The sequence below is a fragment of the Peromyscus eremicus genome, chromosome 1 (genome assembly GCF_949786415.1).
Source record: "Peromyscus eremicus chromosome 1, PerEre_H2_v1, whole genome shotgun sequence".
NCBI lineage: Eukaryota > Metazoa > Chordata > Mammalia > Rodentia > Cricetidae > Peromyscus > Peromyscus eremicus.
The window spans coordinates 118,745,087-118,767,755 of NC_081416.1; the positions used below are offsets into that span (position 1 = coordinate 118,745,087).

At 52.6% G+C, this 22,669-nt stretch overlaps 1 protein-coding gene across 2 annotated transcripts; it reads left to right on the forward strand.

Moving 5' to 3' along the window:
• The first annotated feature begins 3,318 nt into the window (after positions 1 to 3,318).
• Positions 3,319 to 22,040, forward strand: Kif7 (kinesin family member 7). 2 transcript variants are annotated; one of them, XM_059272675.1, is made up of 19 exons: positions 3,319 to 3,414; positions 4,878 to 5,229; positions 7,338 to 7,538; positions 7,877 to 8,270; positions 8,389 to 8,908; positions 9,486 to 9,602; positions 10,079 to 10,297; positions 11,020 to 11,159; positions 11,573 to 11,688; positions 11,816 to 11,968; positions 14,246 to 14,448; positions 17,349 to 17,546; positions 17,759 to 17,884; positions 18,030 to 18,206; positions 19,155 to 19,370; positions 19,949 to 20,155; positions 20,728 to 20,926; positions 21,036 to 21,182; positions 21,435 to 22,040. In XM_059272675.1, exons 2-19 carry the CDS (start codon positions 4,902 to 4,904, stop codon positions 21,800 to 21,802), a joined length of 4,029 nt encoding a protein of 1,342 aa, XP_059128658.1. In that variant the 5' UTR covers positions 3,319 to 3,414; positions 4,878 to 4,901; the 3' UTR covers positions 21,803 to 22,040. The 2 variants fall into 2 exon arrangements, with proteins under 2 accessions (XP_059128658.1, XP_059128668.1); XM_059272685.1 differs by having other exon boundaries at positions 11,023 to 11,159.
• The last annotated feature ends 629 nt before the right edge of the window (positions 22,041 to 22,669 follow it).

Genomic DNA, 22,669 nt, shown 5'->3' on the forward strand with positions numbered 1-22,669 from the left:
CACCCACAGCACTGCAACGAAGCAAAACAAGTCACAAAACGTCCTACTGTATTTCTTGAACGTTTGTACTTCCCCTTCACGAAGTGGCGTCAAAACTTTTAAGTATTTTTCTCTCGGTAACTTATTTTCCTCATCGAGGCTTGGGAGTTCCGCACATTTTCCCAGAGAGTGATCACTCATCAGCTGCACACGCCACATGTACCTTCCTTTCACTTATGACTAATTTTTTTGTCTTCATGATTGTTTTTAAATGATCAGTTCTTTTTTAAAAAAGGTTTTATTTTGGCCTGGCGATGGTGGCACATGCCTTTAATCCCAGCACTTGGGAGGCAGAGGGAGGTGGATCTCCAATTTGAGGCCAGCCTGTTCTACAGAGTGAGTTCCAGGACAGCCAGGACTACACAGAGAAACCTTGTCTCAAAAGAAAAAACTACTACTACTACTACTACCACTAAATAAATAATAAGTAAAAAAAGTTTTATTTTGAATTTTGTGTATAAGTACGTGTCTGTGTGTGGGTTTGTTCACATGAGTGCAGTGCCCCAGGAAGCCAGAAGATGGTATCTGATCCCATGGACCTGGAGTTATAATTGGTGAACTACATGATGTGGGTACTAGGAACCAAACCAGCGTCCTCTGCAAGGGCAATATGTGCTCTTAAGCACTGATTGATTGATTTAGATTTGATTTATTTAAATTTAGTCAAATTATCATTCTTTTATTTTATAGTTTGTAATTCTTAGTTACAACTTTACAAATATTCCTTACCACGAAGTCATTGTGATATGGTAACAGGGCCCCAGAACTTAGTAGGCCCTAGACCTTAGCACAACTGATACCATGATGGAGGTGCCACACAGGCCTTGGAACTCAGCGTGTAGGCAGCAACACCTGCCAGAACAAGATCAAAGACCTAACCCCTCAAATCCTGTAGCTCTGGGAAAGTCCCTGAATGTGCTAACCTTGCATTTGACACTTGTAGCTCCGCTTCGGGCTAACTGCTAGTGCTAATTAAGGTGTGCCAACCCAGGATGCAGTTTTTTTCAGTGTGTGTGTGTGTGTGTGTGTGTGTGTGTGTGTGTGTGTGTGTGCATGCTTAAAAGCCCACTCTGAGAACAGTTCAAGACTGCACTTAGATCCCGAAAACATCCAGTATTGTCCCCAGCTGGCTAATGAATACTTTCTGTTGGCTTGCACCTGTGTCTGAGTGGTCTGCTCTGGTGGATGTCTCACAAGACTATCTCTTGTATCTCTCCAAATATTTTCATAACGTTGTTTTATACATTGATTACTTTGTAATATGATTTAAGTGGGGATTCAGCTTTCCAATCCACGTGGAGGACTGACAGGAGGCCTGTGTGTTTCCCAGTCACTTCACCCTGAAATTTCTTTATAACTGAATACTACAGGAGAATTGAGACTTTGACGGAGGCCAGCTGGGAATTTCTGATCTATTGTTACCTGGCGCCTAGTTGGAGTCAACAGACCGAGTTCTGTCTGATGCCTCATGCAGCCTGACTTGCTGCCACTGACCAGCATCCTGTTATCCAAGCCTAGCTTCTAGTATAGTCTGTCTATTTCTGTGGGATTAGCTGAATCGCAATGGTTCCAGTTTTTATATCTGCTCCTTGACAGGAGGGTCTTGCTACTCCCTGCACTCTGCATTTCCATATAAGTAATAAAACCAGCTGGCCAGATTCTTATGGTCTTTTGGGCCTATCACAACTTTCAAAGCATCTGGATTTTTTTTCTTTTTTTTTGATTTTTTTGAGACAGTGTTTCTCTGTGTAATACACAAAATGTATTTCAGCTCTTGACTATGTGGGACCATCTATTTTGTACTGGAGACAGTGCCAAAGGCCACAGTTTGACCACGGGGATGGGCACACTGGATTGTTCCATGTGGGTTTTAGTGGTAGACATGAAATCATTACCTGCTCACTGGTAAGGGTTAGGAAAAGGTTACTTCTTTGTAAATCATGAATTCAGATTGACAGTTCCAGTGACGTCTATCACCACAGAATTCTACAATTTACCGTAACATTAACGGCTTTAGTGTTACCTTCTCTATAGCTTAATTACTATAATTGCTATTATAACTATAATCATAACTCCTCGGAAAAATGTGATGTTTCATCAATCACTATCACCTTCTTCGATGTTTATGCAGGTTTAGCATCTGGCTTCTTCACATTCAGAGTCTAAATGAATCTCTTTGGCTGTCTCTGTGGCAGGCTGCTATGCATTTGGCATTATTTCTGCTCAGTTCAACTGCATTAGGATATTTGTGACTGATAGCGCAACTCTATGGGATTGAGAGAACACTCTACATTGCATCTGCATTTCCCAACTGCTTTATCTCCTTCCAGACACCACCTGGTCTTATTGTCCTCGTCATTTCAGGCTGTGTTTCCACTGTTTTGAGGCTGAGGGTTTTCTCATGTAGATCTGGGAGGGCTGGCAATTTCTGAAGCCTTTAATTATGCTTCCCGTCTATATCAGGCAATCTTCTGTGTACATACTGCATTAAAAAATTGCTGCTATATAGAGTTTTCTTTAGTGTTGTTTTAAGTGATAAATATGTACTCTGAGATGGTGGTGGTGGTTGGTTTGTGGTCCTTGGGATGGAAACCCAGGCCTCTCTCGTGCTAAGCAAATGTCCTATTACTTCCCAAGTCCGGTGTCCAGATTTTTTATTTTTGTGTTTGTTTAAGACAGAGTCTCACTCTGTAGCCCAAGCTGGCATTGAACTCCTCACTGTCCCCCTGCCCTAGGAATCCCGCAGAGTGCTGGGATTACAGGCATGTGCCACCCATCCCGGTTTGGATTCCAGATTCTGATTAAAAAATTCAACGGTACATGGTGTTTCTGGCGGGAATAATCCCTCTGAGGTCACCGAGAGGGCCACACCTGTATCACCTCTCTCGATGACAAGTGTGCCTTGACAGTGACTGTAAAATGCATTTTGGTCTCAAAAATCCTAAAATGTGACAGTTAGTTTTAGAATTGAAGGAAGGGGGCTTTTGCTGCTGTTGTTGTTTTGTTTTGAATGAGGAGGATGGTTTGACGCTGGGAGCAGAAAGGAAGAAGTGGGTCTCTGAGTGTAGGACAGCTGTGGGCGTCGATTTCGGAGACTTCTAAGGGGCGACGAGAAGCCGCGGGCTGCTCCCCCGGACCCGCCCACTCCGGCCTGGGCCCGCCCCTCCCCCGGCCGAGGGCCCGCCCCGCCCCGTCTGCGGGCGGACTTGGAGGCGCCCAGCAAGCGCCTCCGCCCCCGAGCGCCAGGGCAGGCGGAGTTGCGGGTGAAGGGAGGGATGTTTGGGGGGCGGGGGTCCCGATGACGGCATCGGAACGCGCCGCGCCGGGGCGCCGAGCTCGACTGCAGGTCCCGGGACTGCGCTCGCACCCTGGCAGGTGGGTGTGGGTCAAGAGTGGGTGGAGGGCGAGGCGGGGGCGCACCGGGGAGGCTCCTGAGTAGCCCCCCTAGCCGTGCTCCCCAGCTTGCCCGGAGCTCCTCACTGGGCGGGCCTGGCCAGAAGGAGCAGCCTGCGAGGGTCCGCGTTTGCAATCACTTTTGCAAACTTTCCGGGAGGGCCTGGTCCCAGTGGCCGATGGCGCGGATGGAGTTGTCAGGACGTCTTTGGGGCTCCGGGCGTTGATTGTGGGGATGGAGAAACCAGGGAGGGCTACACAAAGCTCCAGAGTCTACCTGGGGTTTGGAGTGCCGCCAGGCGGTGTTGCCTCTGTGTACCCAGGTCCCGGCATCTAACCTGGACCCGGTTACACATGTAGAGAGGCTACACAGTAAATACCAAACCAAAGAAGTGCAGTGTGGGGTACCGGGGACTGAGGAATGTGATGAGGAAGGGGGATGGAGATCGGAGGGTCATCACGGATTACTGAGTAGTGTTGTACCCTGTGCTGGGTACTGGGGATAGCCTTCAAAGCAGACAAAGAGGGTTCTTGCTTTCCATCTGGATGGTGAATCTGGCAGTTGCATCTGTGTGGTCACCGCCTGATGTGGGCAGCACAAAGGGCTGTCTATGGTGGTGGTGGGCACCGAGCAGAGCAGTTTCCCTGGCCCGGTGCGGAAGGTGGGCCCAGCCCAAGCGTGGGTGGATGAAGATGCTTTGGTAACACGGAGGTTGCTGGCCTGAGAGGTGAGGAAAGGCATGGTGTCCAGGAGATGGGAACAGTGGGGTTCTGTTCGAAGCTGCCTTTTTTATTGTTGTTGTTGTTGTTGTTGGGGTATAAAAAGGAGATTGTCATAACACATTTTTGAAAGATGCCCCAGGCTGTGGGGTTGGAGAGGGCTGGGAGACTGAGACTCAAGGCTGGCAAAAGTCATCCCTTCGGGATATCAGTAGCAAGACTGGCTTTGGCGACAGGATGAGGAGTAGCAGATAATCTTGAGAGATCTTTAGGAGATGGGATTGGCAGAATTTAGCGATGGGAACTTGATCTAGATGGATCTGTTGGCTTCTTTGAAGGAATGGGCAGGCGTCACACAGTTTCAGGGATGGACAATGGCAGAGACTGTGTGAGGCCTTCTGGGTGTTAAAGAGTTCCCTGGTGTGATGCCCTGTGTGTGTGGTTCTAGATGAGGTCACAGGGGAAGGGGCCAGCACTAAAAACGGGCCAGCACTGGAACACTAATCCCCGGGGTATGAAGTGGTGGGGCCTTTTTTTTTTTTTTTGCCAGTGGAGGATGTCGAGAGAAGTTACTGTGTGAGATGGTACCAGGGTTTGTGTGGCAGCTGGGTACCAGGGTGGGCAGATGCTCTCAACTCTGAATACCCCTCCCGGAGTCTACCCAAGGTCTACAGCTGTGTGTGTGGTCTGGTCCCGATGGCAAGGGCCTTTCCTTTTCTCTGCAGATCCGAGAGCTGCCCTCGTTCAACATGGGACTGGAGGCCCAGAGGCTGTCTGGAGCTGAGGAAGCCCCAGTGAGGGTGGCCCTTCGTGTCCGCCCCCTGCTGCCCAAAGAGCTGCTCCATGGTCATCAGAGTTGCCTGCAGGTGGAGCCGGAGCGCGGTCGAATCACCCTGGGGCGTGACCGCCACTTTGGCTTCCACGTGGTACTGGGAGAGGACACCGGACAGGAGGCCGTGTACCAGGCTTGCGTCCAGCCCCTTCTTGAAGCTTTCTTCGAGGGCTTCAATGCCACCGTCTTTGCCTATGGCCAGACAGGCTCCGGGAAGACGTATACCATGGGGGAGGCCAGCGTGGGTGAGTGACCCGTATTGTGCCCCTGCCGCTTTGAGGGGCCTCAGGGTCTTCCTGAATTTCTGCGCCTGCCCCACCCACCACCCGAAGGTGAGGTGCTGAGGAGGGAGTGCAGATTTCTTAGATCAGCACTCCATAGTGGGTCCAGCCATGGCAGCAGCCAGCTGGGAAAGGCAGGAAGGGTGGGGGGGGAGTTGTGGCTTTCTCAAGATGAGACAAGATGGGTTTGGGAATCGTAGCAGAGGAAGGCCAAGGCAAGTCGGCCGGTCTCAGGATGCTACCAAGGGCTAAGGAATCTGTGTTCCAGTTGGAGCAGTTAGATTGGAGCCTCTGCATCTGGGGAAGACTCTTTGGGCCAATCTCGATGGAAGGGATTGCCTCCTTTTAAGTAACATGAACTGCTTTCTGTTGTCTTGTGGCAGGGTCTTGATGTAGCTGAGGCTGGTCTGGAATTCACTGCATAGCCTAGGTGGACCTCAGACTTTCTTGCCTCAGTTTCTCAAGTGCTAGGAAATTATAGACATGTGCTACATACTGGCTCAAGCCTTTGTTTTTTGTTTTTTTTTTTTTTTTTAAGATTTCTTTTTATGTGTATGAGTGTTTTACTTGTATGTATGTGTGTGTATGTATGTGTACTACACATATGCTTGGCGTCTTCAGAGGCCAGAACAGGGTATCAGGTCCCCTGGAACTAGAAAAGCAGGTGTTGTGAGCCACTATGTGGGTGCTGGAAACCAAACCCTGGTCTTCTGAAAAAGCAGTAAGTGGCTTTCAGCAACCTCTCAGCGCCAATACTTTTTTTTTTTTTTTTTACACACTCATTTAATTCATGAGGGCTCCAACCCATGAGTTAGTCACCCTGTTTCCTAATATTATCACAGTCGGGGAGGATTTCAACACATGAGTTTTGGGGAGACATAAGCAGACCATAGCAATTACAAAGGTGTAATCATTTATTATAGAAAATTAAGAAAATGCAGAAAAATAGCATGTTTGATAATTGCCTCTCAGAGCATTCTAGTTTCTCTGTGAAAATGATTATACTTTAAGCATGAAATCTTTTTGTTTGTTTTTGTCTTTCAATATGGGGTTTCTCTGTGTAGTCCTGGCTGTCCTGGAACTCACTATGTAGACCAGGCTGGCCTTGAACTCAGGGATCCACCTGCCTCTTCCTTCTAAGTGTTGAGATCAAAGTCATGTACCACAAGGCTCAGCTAAATGTGATGTTATTTATACTTACTCTTTTCTATCCTTTTTTTTTTTTTTTTTAATAATATGCCATAGGGCTGAAGTTGTGTGTAGCTCACCAGTAGAGCTACTCAAGTATGGTAGACCTCATACTTGAGGTCATGAGTTTGATCCTCAGCACCACATACACACAGGCCCCTCCCCCCACAAATGAAGAATATTTAATGATAAATGTTCATGGCTTATGCAGTACTACACCTGGCAGCATCTGAATTCTCTGGCCATAAAGTATTATTTTAGTTCCTGACCTAATATGTGGAGCCATCTGCTTTGAATTGGGGTAGTGATAAAGACCATATGTATGATATGTATGATGATGAACATTTATCATTAATTATTCTTCAGTCCTGTGTGTCTGTGCTGCTGTATATTGAACTCAGGGTCTCACATGTTAGGCAAGTGCTCTACCACTAAGCTACACCCCTAGTCTTTCAATCTCCTTTTTATTTAGTAACTTCCTGGCATGCTGCTGTGAATCTATTTAAGCAAACTCCCTATGGGATCTTAGGATGAACACTATACTTCCTTGAAGCAAATTAAGAGGCTCTTTAATTAGCTGTGCGTGGGCCATGGTAGTGACTTACCTGTCCCCGGGAGTAATCAAGCCCAGGGTATCTGATTATGGAAATGCAGTAAAGGGTGTGCATCAGGAAGGTGGTTGATGAAACCTTGAGAGGTTGCTTGAATTCCTCATTCTGCTTAACCACCCTGGAGCACTGCCTAGTGGAGGCTGCCTCTCCTTGGCCTCTGTTACTGTCTTCTCCGTGCTACAGCCCCCTTCTCAAGCTGACGGTGAGGTGTGGGGTACTTGGGCCAGGTTTAGCTGGGGCCCGGCAGCAGGAGACGCTGTGGTATCTCCCTAGCCTCCCTGCATGAAGATGAACAGGGCATCATCCCAAGGGCCATGGCTGAGGCCTTCAAGCTCATCGATGAGAACGACCTGCTGGACTGCCTGGTGCACGTGTCCTACCTGGAAGTGTACAAGGAAGAGTTCCGGGACCTGCTAGAAGTGGGCACTGCCAGCCGGGACATCCAGCTTCGGGAAGATGATCGGGGAAATGTTGGTGAGGAATCCTGGGAATCCTCTAAATGACTGGGAGTGAGGCCTGTAGCAAGGAAAGCCTCAGGCTACTCGGAGAGTCGGGTGGCTTACCCGTGTGGAGAGACATCCCATCAAGGGAAAAACCATCCAGTCCCTGGATGGTTTTGTTTCCTGTCTCCTGTGAGCTGAATATATGCTTCTGTATCCAGAGTGAGAAGCACTAAGGTTAAGTGTGGGAAAGCTAGGACCCTGGGCACGAGTGGGTGCTTCTGGGGGAGGAAGAACAGGTAGGCGTCCTGGACTCTTGTGCTTGTCTTCTGGCTGGCTGTCTTAGCCGCTCACAGTCTTCTATGTCCGCAGTGCTGTGTGGGGTGAAAGAGGTGGACGTGGAAGGCCTGGATGAGGTGCTGAGCCTCCTGGAGATGGGCAACGCTGCGCGGCACACAGGCGCCACACACTTCAACCGTTTCTCCAGCCGCTCCCACACGGTCTTCACTGTGACCCTAGAGCAGCGGGGCCGGGCTCCCAGCCGCTTGCCTCGACCCGCCGCCGGCCACCTGCTGGTCTCCAAATTCCACTTCGTGGACCTGGCAGGCTCCGAGAGGGTTCTCAAGACCGGCAGCACGGGCGAACGGCTCAAGGAGAGCATCCAGATTAACAGCACCCTGCTAGCGCTGGGCAATGTCATCAGCGCTCTAGGGGACCCTCAGCGCCGCGGCAGCCACATCCCCTACCGCGACTCCAAGATCACCCGGTGAGCTGGCCCATCTCTCTGGGCGCGACTGGGGTCATGGAGCCCTCCAGGAAGGGTGTCACCTGGCCCGCGGTCCCAGGCGAGTGTGCACAAGAGCTCAGCGTCCTCTTGCCCGCAGGATCCTCAAAGACTCTCTGGGAGGGAACGCCAAGACGGTGATGATCGCCTGCGTCAGCCCCTCCTCCTGCGACTTCGATGAAACCCTTAACACCCTCAAGTACGCCAGCCGCGCCCAGAACATCCGCAACCGCGCCACCGTCAACTGGCGGCCCGAGGCCGAGCGCGCCCCGGAAGAACAGGCGGCGGGCGCGCGCGGGCCTCCGCGACACCGCTCGGAGACACGCATCATCCACCGTGGCCGGCGCGTGCCCGGCCCCGCCGTGGGCTCCACCGGGGCGCCTGCCGGCCTGGGCGCCGAGTGCGCGCGCTGCCGGGCCCGCACCAGCGCCGCCTACAGCCTCCTGCGAGAACTGCAGGCAGAGCCGGGGCTGCCCGGCGCTGCTGCCCGCAAGGTGCGGGACTGGCTGTGCGCCGTGGAGGGCGAGCGCAGCGCCCTGAGCTCCGCCTCCGGGCCTGACAGCGGCATCGAGAGCGCTCCAGCTGAAGACCAGACCGCGCAGGGAAACAGCGGAAGAAAGGTGGCTCGGGGATGGGATTGAGGGGAGAGGGTCTTAGCCAAGCAGTGCCTGTTGACAGTAGGTTCGGGGTCATTGTCACTTCTGATGACTAAGGTCACTTCCTTAACTTCGTTTAGCCTCTGGATCTGTTAAGTAAAGATATTATAAGAAGGGAAGGTGTAATAGGTGCTAAGCACACTGGTAAAGACCGAGGTGTTCTTAATACAACATTCATGAAAACGTGATCTGTGGGAATAGTGACCACATCTCTAATTCCAACCCCGTGAAGGAGGAAACATGATGATCCTGAGTTCCAGGCTAGCCTGGGCTACATAGCAATACCCTAACTCAGAACTAAAGTACTATTAATAGTAAGTAAAACTTAAAGCGTTATTAATAATGGCGGGAGATAGCCCAAATGGCTTGCAGAAAGAACCTAAGGCTAGATGGGGCCAGGAGCACCCACTCATTGCAAGGTAGATCTTGGAACGAAGTGGGGAGTAGGTCTGAGTGAGGTGGGGGCAGGGCAGAGAAAGAGGTGGAGTGTCCCAGCGCCTTGCCAGGCTCCACCCCTAAAGCTTTTTTACTTGCCCCGTAGGGAGATGAGGGGGCCCAGCATCTACAGAGATTGCAGAACCAGGTGGCGCGGCTGGAGGAGGAGAATCGAGACTTCCTGGCAGCTTTGGAGGATGCCATGGAGCAGTACAAACTGCAGGTAGGACGGCCCCTTCTGCAGACCAGGAAGGCTTTGTGGAGGAGGGAGGGAGAGTTTCCCAGAATGGAAGAGAGTTTGTTTGAATGGAGAACCGGGGCAAGGGTCGCGGCTGGTGAAGGGATATGTAGAGATGTGGGGTGCCCAGGATGAACAGGAGCATGGAGGTGAGGGACAGCCAAGCCTGGCACCTCGGCCTTGCATGCGCGATTGGAGCTGCCGTCTGAGGGCAACAGGATGCTACCTGGTGCCAGGGGTAGGAGGTGGCATGCAGGTGTGGTGGGACCGTGACGAGCATTGGACGGGATAGGAGGAGGGCTTGAGCCAGATCCAGATAGGGCCAGTGGTACTCACACTTCTCACCTTCATCCTAGAAGGTGAGAGGCTCTGATTAGTTTTTCAGTTTCTCGTACTTACGCTGGTCAGCAAACACCCCTTGGCGTCCACGTCCCCAGCAGTGCCTGGACTGTGTCTTGCAGAGTGACCGCCTGAGAGAGCAGCAGGAAGAGATGGTGGAACTTCGGCTCCGGCTAGAGCTGGCACGGCCTGGCTGGGGAGCACCGGGGCTCCTGCAGGGCTTGCCTCCTGGGTCCTTTGTGCCTCGGCCTCACACAGCCCCCCTGGGGGGTGTCCACACTAACATGCTGGGCATGGTGCCCTCCACTTGTCTTCCTGCAGAAGAAGTTAGCTCTGAGCAGGTGAGGAGGTGGCAAGGCTTGGAGCCGGGCCAGGGCCACACCGGGACATGTGTCCTTTGTTCATATCTCCATGGGGCCAGCTATATTAGAGACTGTGGGGCCTCCTAGAAGTGACCAGGGCCAGTGAGCATCTTGAGATGGCTGGAGATTGCTTGGAGTGAGGATATTGGCGATGACAAGGTGGCACCCTTGTACACCTGAGGATGGAGCTCTTAACATACTGTTTGTGGGTGACTCTCTGTAGGCTTACTCTCCTACAAGCTCTGCTCTGTCTCCCCCAAGGCTTGGTCCCCTGCCTGTAGGTTCTGCAGCTTGGGGTCATTTGGACAAAGTTCAATCCTGTGCTGCCTCAGAACTCCAGGACATCTCAGCTCTGCCTTTGCAGAGGGCTCGGCTTGGGTGGGAGTATGTCATGTACCCATCCTTCTGGCAGGGTGTCCGTGGTGAGAAAGCACTTAGGTTCCCATGAGCTGCCTGCTAGAAAGGGCAGGTTGCCACCCCTGGAGAGCCAGGTGCCAGGGGATCACACCCTTCCTTGAGGGTGAGAATACTTGCCCGTGTGTCCCCTTGGCAGATCTTGAGGGTGGAGATGGGGCAGAGGAAGTTGAGGAGAGGAGGGTGTGCATGGCAGGGCACACCCCAGCAACAGCCTTGGGAGGGAAATGGCTCGGAGGATGCCCTGCGAATATCTCATCCCGAGCCCCTCCCTAATGCTCGCCTAGCAGGTGACTAATGGTGGGGAGGTCAAGACGGAGGCGCTGGCCCAGGTGGACAAGCTGGGAAGTGGCTCTTCCACTACCTCAGAGGAGGAGGAGGAGGAGGAAGAAGAGGAGCCACCCAGGCGGACCTTAAACCTTCGCAGGTGAGGGAGACCCAGTGTGTAGACTCACAGAATCGGCTCAGGGCTACTTTAGGGTGTAGGAGACTTGCGGTCATTCTCCTAGCAGTACTGTGAAGGCCCCTCACGGGTCAGAAGGCGCTTGCCTGTCTCATGCTCACCAGCCCTCGGAGGACTGTGAGCTCTGGTTGGGAAGGTTTCACTGGGGTGCCTGTGATAAGAAGTGCCCAGGCCTCCTGCTGCTCAGTTTCCTAGGTGATCCCTGGTACCCACAGCCTCTTGGCATCTTCTAAGCTCTGCCCTGGCTTCTGACTTCTGCCCCATCCCGATCCTGAGGGTCGGAGGGTCCAGAGGCCTCTCTTCCCCTTAGACCTAAGAGGTAGCTAGGCTGGGTCAGGGGGCGGGAGATGGTACTGACTCCTGCTTCTGCCTTCCAGAAATGGGATTAGCAACTGGAGCCAGAGGGCCGGGGTCCGTCCAGAGAGCCCACCTGACAGGAAGGGTCCAGAGGTCTGCCCAGAAGAGTCAACTGCTACCACCCCAGCACTACAAGGTAAGATGGGTGGAGAGCAGAGAGAGTCCTCATCCCTTCTCTGCTCACCCAGGGAGCCCCTCCACTCCACTCCTCTGCCTCCTCCACTCTCAGTCAGGGTGCTGACCCTAACATCTGCGTGTCGTAGCAGTTGGTGGCAGCAAGGTCCCGGTTCAGACCCGCCAGAAGCCAGCTGCCATGGCCTCTGAGTGGCGACTGGCCCAGGCCCAGCAGAAGATCCGGGAACTGGCCATCAACATCCGGATGAAGGAGGAGCTCATCGGTGAGCTGGTCCGCACAGGTGAGTGGTGGCATTGGGCTGGGCTCCTCCTCCTCGGTATGGTCTCCTGCTCCCTGAGCATTCTTCCTGAGCTGCTTCGGAGAGGGTTCGGCACTGTCCCGCTTAGCAGCACAGGCCTCTTCCAGCTGCGTGGCCTTCAGCAGGTGTAATAACCCCTCGGTTTTCTCTTGTCTGAAGGGAATAATGCTTGTAGGTATTGCATAGGATGGCTGTGAAGGTGAGATGAGTTCCTTCTGGTGGCGTGCTTTGAATAGCCCTCAGTAAACAGAGATTTGTGAAGCAAATCCACGAGAGTCTGTTAAAGGGCATCAAGGATTTATTAAGATATAAAATGGGGAGAAATACACTCACGGACACCGATACAGAACAAAGTGAACAGCTGTCTTCCTCTGCCCCGGGGGTGAATGGAACCAGCTTTTCAGTCTTCCACAGCCCCACGAGAGGGAGAGTGCACCCCACCCTCCTCTGTTTTAAGCTGTCACGTTCCCAGAAAAAAACACTCCTCTATCGGTCTAGATACCCCAAGGTCATTGGCGGAGCGAATTCCCACAACAGAGCTTCTTATTTACTGACTTGCTATGTTGGAGGTGATGGGACCAGTAACTCTCAGTCCTAGGCACACAGTGTAAATGAGAACCCCCATTCCCAGGTTGTGCCTCATCTGATACTGGTGATGAGTTGAGGAACTGGGGGCAGTTCTACGTGGCACTATTTGATAGTTTTTTAAAAAAAATTTTTTTTTAAATACATTTTTATTTACACCCCCCCCCCCCCGTGTGTGTGTGTGTGTGTGTGTGTGTGTGTGTGTGTGTGTGTGTGTGTGTATGTGTGCGCCACAGTACACCTGTGGAGGTCGGAGGATGACTTAGAGGAGTCAGTTCTCTCCTTCCACCATGTGGTCCAGGGAGCACACTTAGGTTGTTAGGCTTGGTGACAGACACCTTTATTAAAGGTGTGTGCCACCACTGCCCAGCTTCGAATGTCTTTAATAGTTGTGAATTTATTATAACTTCATTCTTCAAACTTTCAGATAGATGGTTAAGAAGAAAGAACAGTATGAGGTCATTATCCAGAATCAGCAGTCACTGAAAGTGTCCACCTTGATCTCTGTGCCCATTTCTTTGCTAGATATATTTTGAAGCAAATCCCAGCTACTATATCCTTTTACTTTTCTACTTCTTTTTTTTTTGTTTATTTTTTGTTTTTTGAGACAGGGTTTCTCTGTGTAGCTTTGCGCCTTTCCTGGAACTCACTTGGTAGTCCAGGCTGGCCTCGAACTCACAGAGATCCACCTGGCTCTGCCTCCCAAGTGCTGGGATTAAAGGCGTGCGCCACCACTGCCCGGCTACTTTTCTACTTCTAATGACCTCTCAAAAAAAAAAAAAAAAAAAAACTTGGACCTTTTCCTGCCTAACCACCATGCCATGTCCTTGTCTTGTCTTTTCTTGATTTTGTTTCTTGGTTTCTTGTTTGTTTTTTAGATGGTTTCATGTAACCCAGGCTGGCCTTAAAGGTGCTGTGTAGCTAACACTGTCCTCGAACTCTTGACCCTGTCTCCACTTCCTAAGTGCTGGGATGACAGGCACACCCTGGCTTGTTCTGTTTTGTGCCGTGCCGGGGGTAAAACTGCAGACTCTCATCCACATAGTTGAAACTCCTATTCTTAGTACCCAGAGCGGAGGCCCAGTCCCGCAGTGACCCACCGGCGTTGTTTAGCCTCATTGGCTTGAGTCAGCCTCCCATGCATGGGCCCTGCGCATGCTCAGTTGGCGTCATAGGCTTCTGAGGTCTCCCTGCTCTCAGCTCTGAAGTCATCCTGCCAGAGTTGTGTGTTTACTCCCTTCGGTGGTGTTTGAATTTTCCCTCTGCCCTTCATATTTCTTGCAGATTGAAGTTGGAAATATACGCAGCTTCAGGGTATATATTGGTTTTTGTCACGTGTTTGGTAAAGATAAAACTTGCTAATTTGAGTCGCTCCTGTGGGCAAAACTCATTTAAAAAGTGAGTAGGGGGCTGGGGGTGGCAGTGCACGTATTTAATCCCAGCACTCAGGAGGCAGAAGCAGGCAGAACTGAGTTCAAGGCCAGCCTGGTCTACATCATGAGTTCTGGCCAGCCAGGACTAGAAGCAGGGTGAGGAAAGGGGGTGAATGAGTGAGTGGATTAAAGGAAAGATGATGGTGTGAGGGCTTGAAGAAACCCATGTAGTGTTCCAGCCTGGAAAACAAAATTCTGGGAAGGGGTCTGCCTGTGCCACTGTGGACCCACTTTCTTCCAGGGAAGGCGGCCCAGGCCCTGAACCGCCAGCACAGCCAGCGCATCCGAGAGCTGGAGCAGGAGGCCGAGCGTGTGCGGGCAGAGTTGTACGAAGGGCAGAGGCAGCTTCGTGAGCTGGAGGGCAAGGAACCCCAGGATGCCAGCGAGCGGTCGAGGCTTCAGGAATTCCGCAAGAGAGTGGCTGCAGCCCAAAGCCAGGTGCAGGTCAGTGCTGGGTTCCCTAGCTGGGGTCTCTGGGAACAGGATTGCGGGCCTGGCGTCTGTGTGTACTCAGATCCTCCCGTTCAGCCCTGGCTGGTGGCAGTCACTCCTCCTGGCCTCTAGGCTGGTGTCATAGGTGAGCTGGAATCAACTTAGCTTTCAGCACAACAGGAATAGAGAGGTGGGTGCTGCCTGCCGACCAAGGAAGGGTGAACATCCAAAGACATCTCCTCCAGCCCACAGCACCTTCCTCTGTGCATGCACCCACAACCCCAGCCTGCCCTTCGCTGACTTCCATCCCACCTTCTTTCCTGTTTATCAGTGTGTCCATTTGACCCCTCATTAATTTAGCTTGCTTGCTTTTTTGTTCTGGGAATGAAACCAAAGCCTTGAGTATAGTAGGAAAGAGCCCAGACTGAGCACTGTCCCCAAGGCTTGGCTTAGCCTTCTCTGAGGTGACTGTTGTGTGCCTGGGTGTGCCCACCTTCCACTCCCCCCCAGCCCCCACCCCCGAGCAGTTCATGCAGTCCATATTACTTTGCTAGCGCTGCTAGAGCAGGGCTCCACAGGGGGGCAGGGCAAAGCAGGGCTGCAGCCCCTCACACTGGGGGATGATGGCCAAGGTCAAGGTTTCCACGGGTCTGGCTTTTCCTGAGGCCTCCTGAGGCTCGTGGATGGCTGTGTGCTCTCTGTCTGTGTGTCTGCCTTTCCTGTACACCCACCTTCTGTCGTTCCCTCTTTTATAGGATGCCTGTATACCAGGTTAGGGTGACTTCTTTAAAGGGCGCTCCATCTCTGAATGCAGTCACATCAGAGTGTGCAGGAAGACAGTTCAGCCTGTCGCCCTGTCCAATATGGTGATATTTTATTTGTACTGAAATGTGATTTTTTTCTTTTTCTTTTTCTTTTTTTTTTTTTTGAGACAGTAGCTTTTCGCCTTTCCTGGAACTCACTTGGTAGCCCAGGCTGGCCTCGAACTCACAGAGATCCACCTGGCTCTGCCTCCCAAGTGCTGGGATCAAAGGCGTGCACCACCAACGCCCGCCCGGCATTTGATTTTATTTGTATGTTAATAAATAAAGTTGCCTGGGGGTCAGAGCTAATAGCAAGCCATAGCAGAAGCTGGGCGGTGGTGGTGCACGCCTTTAATCCCAGCTCTTGGGAGGCAGAGCTAGGCGGATCTCTTTGTGTTCAAGAATACAGCCAGCATGGAGACACACACCTTTTTTTTTTTTTTTTTTTTTTTGGTTTTTCGAGACAGGGTTTCTCTGTGTAGCTTTGCGCCTTTTCTGGGACTCACTTGGTAGCCCAGGCTGGCCTCGAACTCACAGAGATCCGCCTGGCTCTGCCTCCCGAGTGCTGGGATTAAAGGTGTGCGCCACCACCGCCCGGCTAGACACACACCTTTAATCTCAATACCAACCATAGAAGACCTGGAGGTCTGTACAGACAGGCAGTGACAAGGAGGTCACATGGTTGGGTTTACAGCCAATGAGAAGGCAGAACAAAAAGTATAAAAAGACAGACAGGAAGTAGCTCTCTTGCTGAGGAAGACAGCAGCGGCAGTGAAGGGTAAGGTTTTTAGCTCTGACCTCTTGGGCTTTCGTCTTTGCTTTGGCCTGTGTTTCTTACTTAATAAGACGGTTACATCTACAGTCCATCCTAGCTTTCACCTTCAGACGATCTCAGCTGCCTCCCCACCTGCCCGTCTGCCCTCCTGTCCACGTTCCTCCTTCCCCCCCTTTTTTAGTTCCAGGCCAAGAGATGATCCGCTGGAATGATTGAGAATATGGGCCTGGAACCAGACTGGCTTTAAAACCTGGCTCTGTCTTTTTGTTGGTTTGTTTTTCAAGGCAGAGTTTGTCCTGGAATTTGATTTGTAGACCAGGTTGGCCTCCAAATTCACAGAGATCCTCTTGCCTCTGCCTCTCAAGTGCTGGGGTTAAAGGTGTGTGCAACCACACCCAGCTTTTTTTTTTTTTTTTTCTTAAGACGTACTTATTTTTATGTGTATGAGTGTTTTGCCTGAATGAATGTATGTGCAACTCATGTGTGCTTGTACGTACCTGTGGAGGCCAGAAGAGGGCATTGGATCTTCTGGAACTGGAGTTATTGACGGTTGTGAGCCCATGTAGGTGCTGGGACCCAACCCAGGACCTCTGCAGAGAGCAGCAAATGCACTTAACCACTGAGCCATCTCTCCAGCTCCTAGGTGTGGGTTCTTTTTTTTTTTTTTTTTTTTTTTTTTTTTTTTTGGTTTTTCGAGACAGGGTTTCTCTGTGTAGCTTTGCGCCTTTCCTGGAACTCACTTGGTAGCCCAGGCTGGCCTCGAACTCACAGAGATCCGCCTGGCTCTGCCTCCCGAGTGCTGGGATTAAAGGCGTGCGCCACCACCGCCCAGCTAGGTGTGGGTTCTTAATCAACTTCCCTAACCCCTCTGTGCCTGGTTCCTAATTTGTAAAGTGGGGAGATAATAGTCATATTAATCTTTTTCATTACATTTTCCTTATTTAGTGTGTGTGTGTGTGTGTGTGTGTGTGTGTGTGTGTAGGTCAGAGGACACCTTTTGGGAGTTGGTTCTCTCCTACTATGTAGGTCTCAGGGATCAAACTGAAGTCAGCCATTGGGGGCTTGGCAGCAAGTCCTTTTACCCACTCACTGAACCATTTTGCCAGTCCAGTAGGCAGACTTTTTCCACAGGTTTGTTAGCGCAGAGCACCTAGCACAATTCCCCCAGAGACCAGTAAAGTTGTCGTTGCTACTGTCATTAGTCCACCGTCCACCTCCCTCTGCCCCTTCCCTTGTGTCCGGTTCACCCACCTGTTGGCCCTGCTCACCCTTGGCCAGTGCCGACCCCCGTGCCAGGCTCCTTATAAACCCCGTGGCTGCTGTGTGGGTCCCAGGTACTGAAGGAGAAGAAGCAGGCCACGGAGCGGCTGGTGTCACTGTCGGCCCAACGTGAGACGCGGCTCCAGGAGCTGGAGAGGAACGTGCAGCTCATGCGGCGCCAGCAGGGGCAGCTGCAGAGGCGCCTCCGCGAGGAGACGGAGCAGAAGCGGCGCCTGGAGACGGAGATGAAAAAGCGGCAGCAGCAGGTCATGGTTAGGCTCTGGCTGGCCGGGTGAGGGGGGGTCTGCCTTGTTCCCGCTGCTCACAGCCCCGTGATCCTAGAAGCGGGTCACGGGAGGTTCTCTCAGAGTGGTTTGTTCCCTGAGCTTCTAGGAACCTTGAGGCTAGGGGCACACGCCACGGCCTCGCCCACCAGTTCTTCTCCCCACCGTGTTTCCCTTCCCCTCTGGACTTCCTCCCCCAGGAACTGGAGCTGAAGCACCAGCAGCAGCAGCAGATCTTGAAAATCAAGACGGAAGAGATCGCAGCCTTCCAGAGGAAGAGGCGCAGCGGCAGCAATGGCTCCGTGGTCAGCCTGGAGCAGCAGCAGGTGCGGCCGGGCTGAGCCCGTGGCCCCGTGAGATTGGCGGCTGGGGGACGGGTCCACTGGGGACGTGCTGTGGGACCTCGGGGAGTGGCTCCAGCTCGAGGCGGGTACTGAGATCCCTGCCTCCCCCCTCCCCGTGGTCCCTCAGAAGATAGAGGAGCAGAAGAAGTGGCTGGACCAGGAGATGGAAAAGGTGTTGCAGCAGCGGCGGGCGCTGGAGGAGTTAGGACAAGAGCTCCACAAGCGGGAGGTCATCCTGGCCAAGAAGGAGGCCCTGATACAGGAGAAGACGGGGCTAGAGAACAAGCGCCTGAGGTCCAGCCAGGTGAGCCCCCATCACAAGATTCCCAGCCAGGTGAGGCCCTGCAGGGCAGGGTGTAGCTAGGGGAGGTTCTTCCAGATGATCTTGCCAGAGAGGATGTTCTTGCCAGGTTAAGACCGGGGAAGCTTTGCCCTCTAGGCTGTAGCCTATGGATTTCCAAGAACCCCAAGGCTGTTTATGACACAGAACTCATGTATGGGACATTGGTACCCATCCCGTAGTCCATTTCACATTTTGCAAACACCACTTTGGGACCCAGCGGGCAAAATGAGGAACAGGTGTAGGAAGTGGTATGGCCAACTAGATTCCAGCTTTGGGGGAGGGAGGCGGTGGGTCCATCTGCATCTGGCAGGGTTACCTCCTCTTTACTAGAAAGTCCAGCTGCTGAACCACCTTGTTCTTCTGTCAGATAGATCAGAATGTGGCCAAGAGAATTTAGTGGGGCTACGTCACACCCAGACCCAGGACTGTTCTAATCCAGGTGCTTGGGTCAAAGCCAGATTCCTGAAGGGTTGTGGACACTCAGACCAGGGTTCCTGCCATACCATCATGGAACACAAGAGATCTGAGAGGCCTAGAGGTCATTAGGTGATCTATAATATCCCTGCTCACAGGCACCCTTGCTTCCTTCCATGAGCCTCTAGGAAGGGCCAGTTTCCCATAGTCCCATCCTCTCCAGCCAAGTCTCCTCACTGATAGCCTCCCACAAACCAGCTTCTTGACGTTAGAGCCTGTTCTCTCTGCTTGCACAATCCTCTGGGCCATCTCCTCCATAGATGTTCTGGTCCTTTAAAGGGCCCTGATCCCTGAGCAAACGTCTGGGTTACAGGCAGGCCAGGGAAGGACCCACATCCTCCTTAGCATCCAGTGAGCCAGCTGGGCCCTTTCTGTCTGTGTCCTCTGTGAGGACAGCACCTGCTCCTTCTCTGCTCACTGGCGGTAATGCCTCAGGCCCTAAATGAAGACATCGTGCGCGTGTCCAGCCGTCTAGAACACCTGGAGAAGGAACTCTCTGAGAAGAGCGGGCAGCTGCGGCAAGGCAGCGCTCAGAACCAGCAGCAGATCCGAGGGGAGATAGACACCCTGCGCCAGGAGAAGGACTCCCTGCTGAAGCAGCGCCTGGAGATTGATAGCAAGCTGAGGCAAGGAAGCCTGCTGTCACCTGAGGTATGGCCCCCGGGTGGCCACTCAGCTCTGTCCCCATGCTTCAGCTCTCATTGATCCCTTGTCCACCTGTCCTTCTGCCACCCTCTGCCCCCTGCCCTGCCTCTGTCTGTACTAACACACAAGTGCCCTAATGTGTGTTAAGCCTCGCAAGGTAGAGAGATTGTCCCTTGGGCCCCCTTGATGGATGTGGGACCCCATGGACTTCTCAGTTCCCTTCCAGTGGAGCTAGACACCGGTGCTGTGCTCTATACAAAGCGCTCTTCCTTTAAACAGCACTGCATAGGCTTAGCCCTGGCTGGCTGGGGTCTTGGGCAGTTTCCAGCTCAGCTTTCTGGATCTCCCCGCGCTTACCCCCTTGAGAACACAGCCTCAAGGCATTGCGTCTTTCATGGTGTCAGGCAGCGTGTCCCTGTTGCTGCTGCAGCGAGGGACACTTCCTGTATGTTCGAGACAGTCTCAGGTCGAGGGGACTCTGAAGGCTCAGTTGTGTCTGTGTGTTGGCTGTTGTGTACCTGGCCAGGACTCTGTTGTTCAGGAAGTCTGATACCCATCCTCCATGCCTGCACCTGTTCCTGCAGGAGGAGAGGACACTGTTCCAGCTGGATGAAGCCATCGAGGCCCTGGACGCTGCCATTGAGTACAAGAATGAGGCTATCACCTGCCGCCAGAGGGTGCTGCGGGCCTCGGCCTCCCTGCTGTCCCAGTGTGAGATGAATCTCATGGGCAAGCTCAGCTACCTCTCCTCCTCGGAGACCAGAGCCCTGCTGTGCAAGTATTTTGACAAGGTGGATACCAACACAACCCCGTTGCCTCTGCTCCCTTTAGCTTGTGGTGGGCAACTCCGAGAAGTTTGTCCCTTGCTCCCGGATGAGGGGACAGGGTCAAGGTCACCTCCGCTCTCGTCTCTTTGAAGCTATCTTAGTGAAGCTAAGACTCAGGCTCCTCTCCCTTCTGGTTTGAAGGCCCTGGCCTGTATTAATGGGATTTCAAGAGGGACTGATGGATTTTTTTTCTCTAGGGATATGTCTGGAGGTATTTTTGGTTGCCATTAGGCGGGAGGGAGGCCAGGGATGTTGCCAAATGCTTCAGTAGAGACAGGCCCCACACCAGGAATTGCCTAGCCCCAAATGCCTTAGTATTCTTTGGTTGAGAAATGCTGGTCTGGGTGCAGTTCCAGTCTAGCAGCTCAGTACTGTGTGGTGGGGAAAGGTAAGTTCCACCTAGAAAGCCAGCTGATTGTTGGGAGTTCACTGTCTAGAGCAGCGTGTAAGAGGCAGGAAAGGCCTGGTGATTTCCTTGTGACCACGTTTACGAACCGGCTAAGTGTGGTGGCTGAGCCTGGCTGTTCCTGGGACAGGTGGTGACACTCCGAGAGGAGCAGCACCAGCAACAGATCGCCTTCTCGGAGCTGGAGATGCAGCTGGAGGAGCAGCAGCGGCTGGTGTACTGGCTGGAGGTGGCACTGGAGCGGCAGCGGCTGGAGATGGACCGCCAGCTGACCCTGCAGCAGAAGGAGCATGAGCAGAATGTGCAGCTGCTCCTCCAGCAGGGTCGAGGTGAGGGCTGGGGGGATGCTGCCTGGCGCTCTGCCCATGATCAGGGCTGCCTCAAGCCCAAGGTGCCCTGCCCACAGCCCCTTACTAATTAATTCTCTTTCCACACCAGACCAACTTGGCGAGGGCTTAGCAGACATCAAGAGGCAATATGAGGCCCGGATTCAAGTTCTAGAGAAGGAACTGAGCCGACACATGTGGATAAACCAGGAGCTGAAGCAGAAGCTCAGTGCAGGAAATCCGGCCAGCCAGAGCCGGGGTAAACACTGGTGCCCAGTTTGAGTGTGCCCCACGGGGGAGTCAGGGAGGAACACATTGACCTCCAACTCCTACAAAGCCAAAGATGATCTTGAGCTGTGGTCCTGGGCCCACAGGCCTGTGCTCCACCCAGATGTCTCATGTGTGCTTCTGTTGGCTCGTTTCAAGTTGCTTGTTCAGGGGGATGGGGAAACTGGGTTTGGGGTCACCTTTGTCTCCCTCCATGTCTGACAAAGATGCTGTTCCGTGACAGGTGGAGAGAGGAGAAGCCTCTGCCTAGAAACCAGACAAGGCCTTGGGAATGAAGATGGGCTCCACCCAGCAGCTCCTGAAGCTCCCTGGCAGTCCTCCCTTCTGGAGGGGGCATCCCGTGCCTGGGATGAGACCCGGGACTTGGTCCATGCCCCACTACCCCTGACCTGGAAACGCTCAAGCTTGTGCAGTGAGCAGGGCTCCTCGGAAGAGCTGAGGGCCTGGGAAACAACTGAACCCCCAGTAGGGCGCGTGCTACCTGTGGGTGAAGTGGGCCTCTCCTGGAACTTTGGACCCTTGCCTAAACCCCGGTGGGAACCCCGAAGAACCAGCCCATGGATGATCGATGTCAGGAAAAACCCCTTGTAGGCCTTGGTCAGGCCCTGCCTCGGATTCCAGTCCTGCTGAGAGGAGAGGCTGCCTGTTTTGCTTCTGTGAAGGACAGCTCTTACCTCACACTGTAAATCCATCTTTACACTAATTGGAGTCAGCAAATTTGGGTCATAGCCCAAAAGAACTGGACCTTTCCCCACTGTGGTACTGGGGATTGAACCCAGGACCTTGTGCATAACACCTTTAGCATTTATTAAATACATGCAAACTCCGACTCCCTCTTCCTTTAAGCTGTAGTACCTTGACAGCTACCTTTCATTTGTGGGACAAGTCTGGAGCTCATCCAAGGCTTATCACAAAATGGTCAGTGGCGAGAGGGTTAAGGCTTTAACGGTCTTATGTGGATGGGGGAGGGGAACTAGGAAAGTTACTAGCATTTTTAGAATTTTTTAAAATATCATTTAATAATAAACAGGAATGATCTGATAATGGTTTACATCTTAAATACGTCCTCAAGGACTCCTGAAGGCTGATCTGAGGCAGTGGAGCCTGAGTTGGGGTCTAGTAGAGGTTACTGGAGAGCACCCTTGAAGGGGTGCTGGAGTCCTGCCCTTCTCCCCACTTCCTGGTTGCCTCACTGCCTATACGCAGGCCCCCAGTCAGACAGCCAGCCATGAACTTTGACCTCTGAGAGCCTGAGCCAACGTGAAGCCTTGTCTTCTTTACGCATCGTGGGGCTGGGACTGACCCAGGCAGGCACTCCAGGGCCGCCTTGTCTTCGTTTTAGTTGTTCACGTCAACCACACAAAGTGAACAAAACACATCTTTGACAGGAGAAATGGTAGTTTCCACTTGGAATCCCACAATAGGAAGAAAGAGTCCTGAGGCCACAACAGGGTTGAA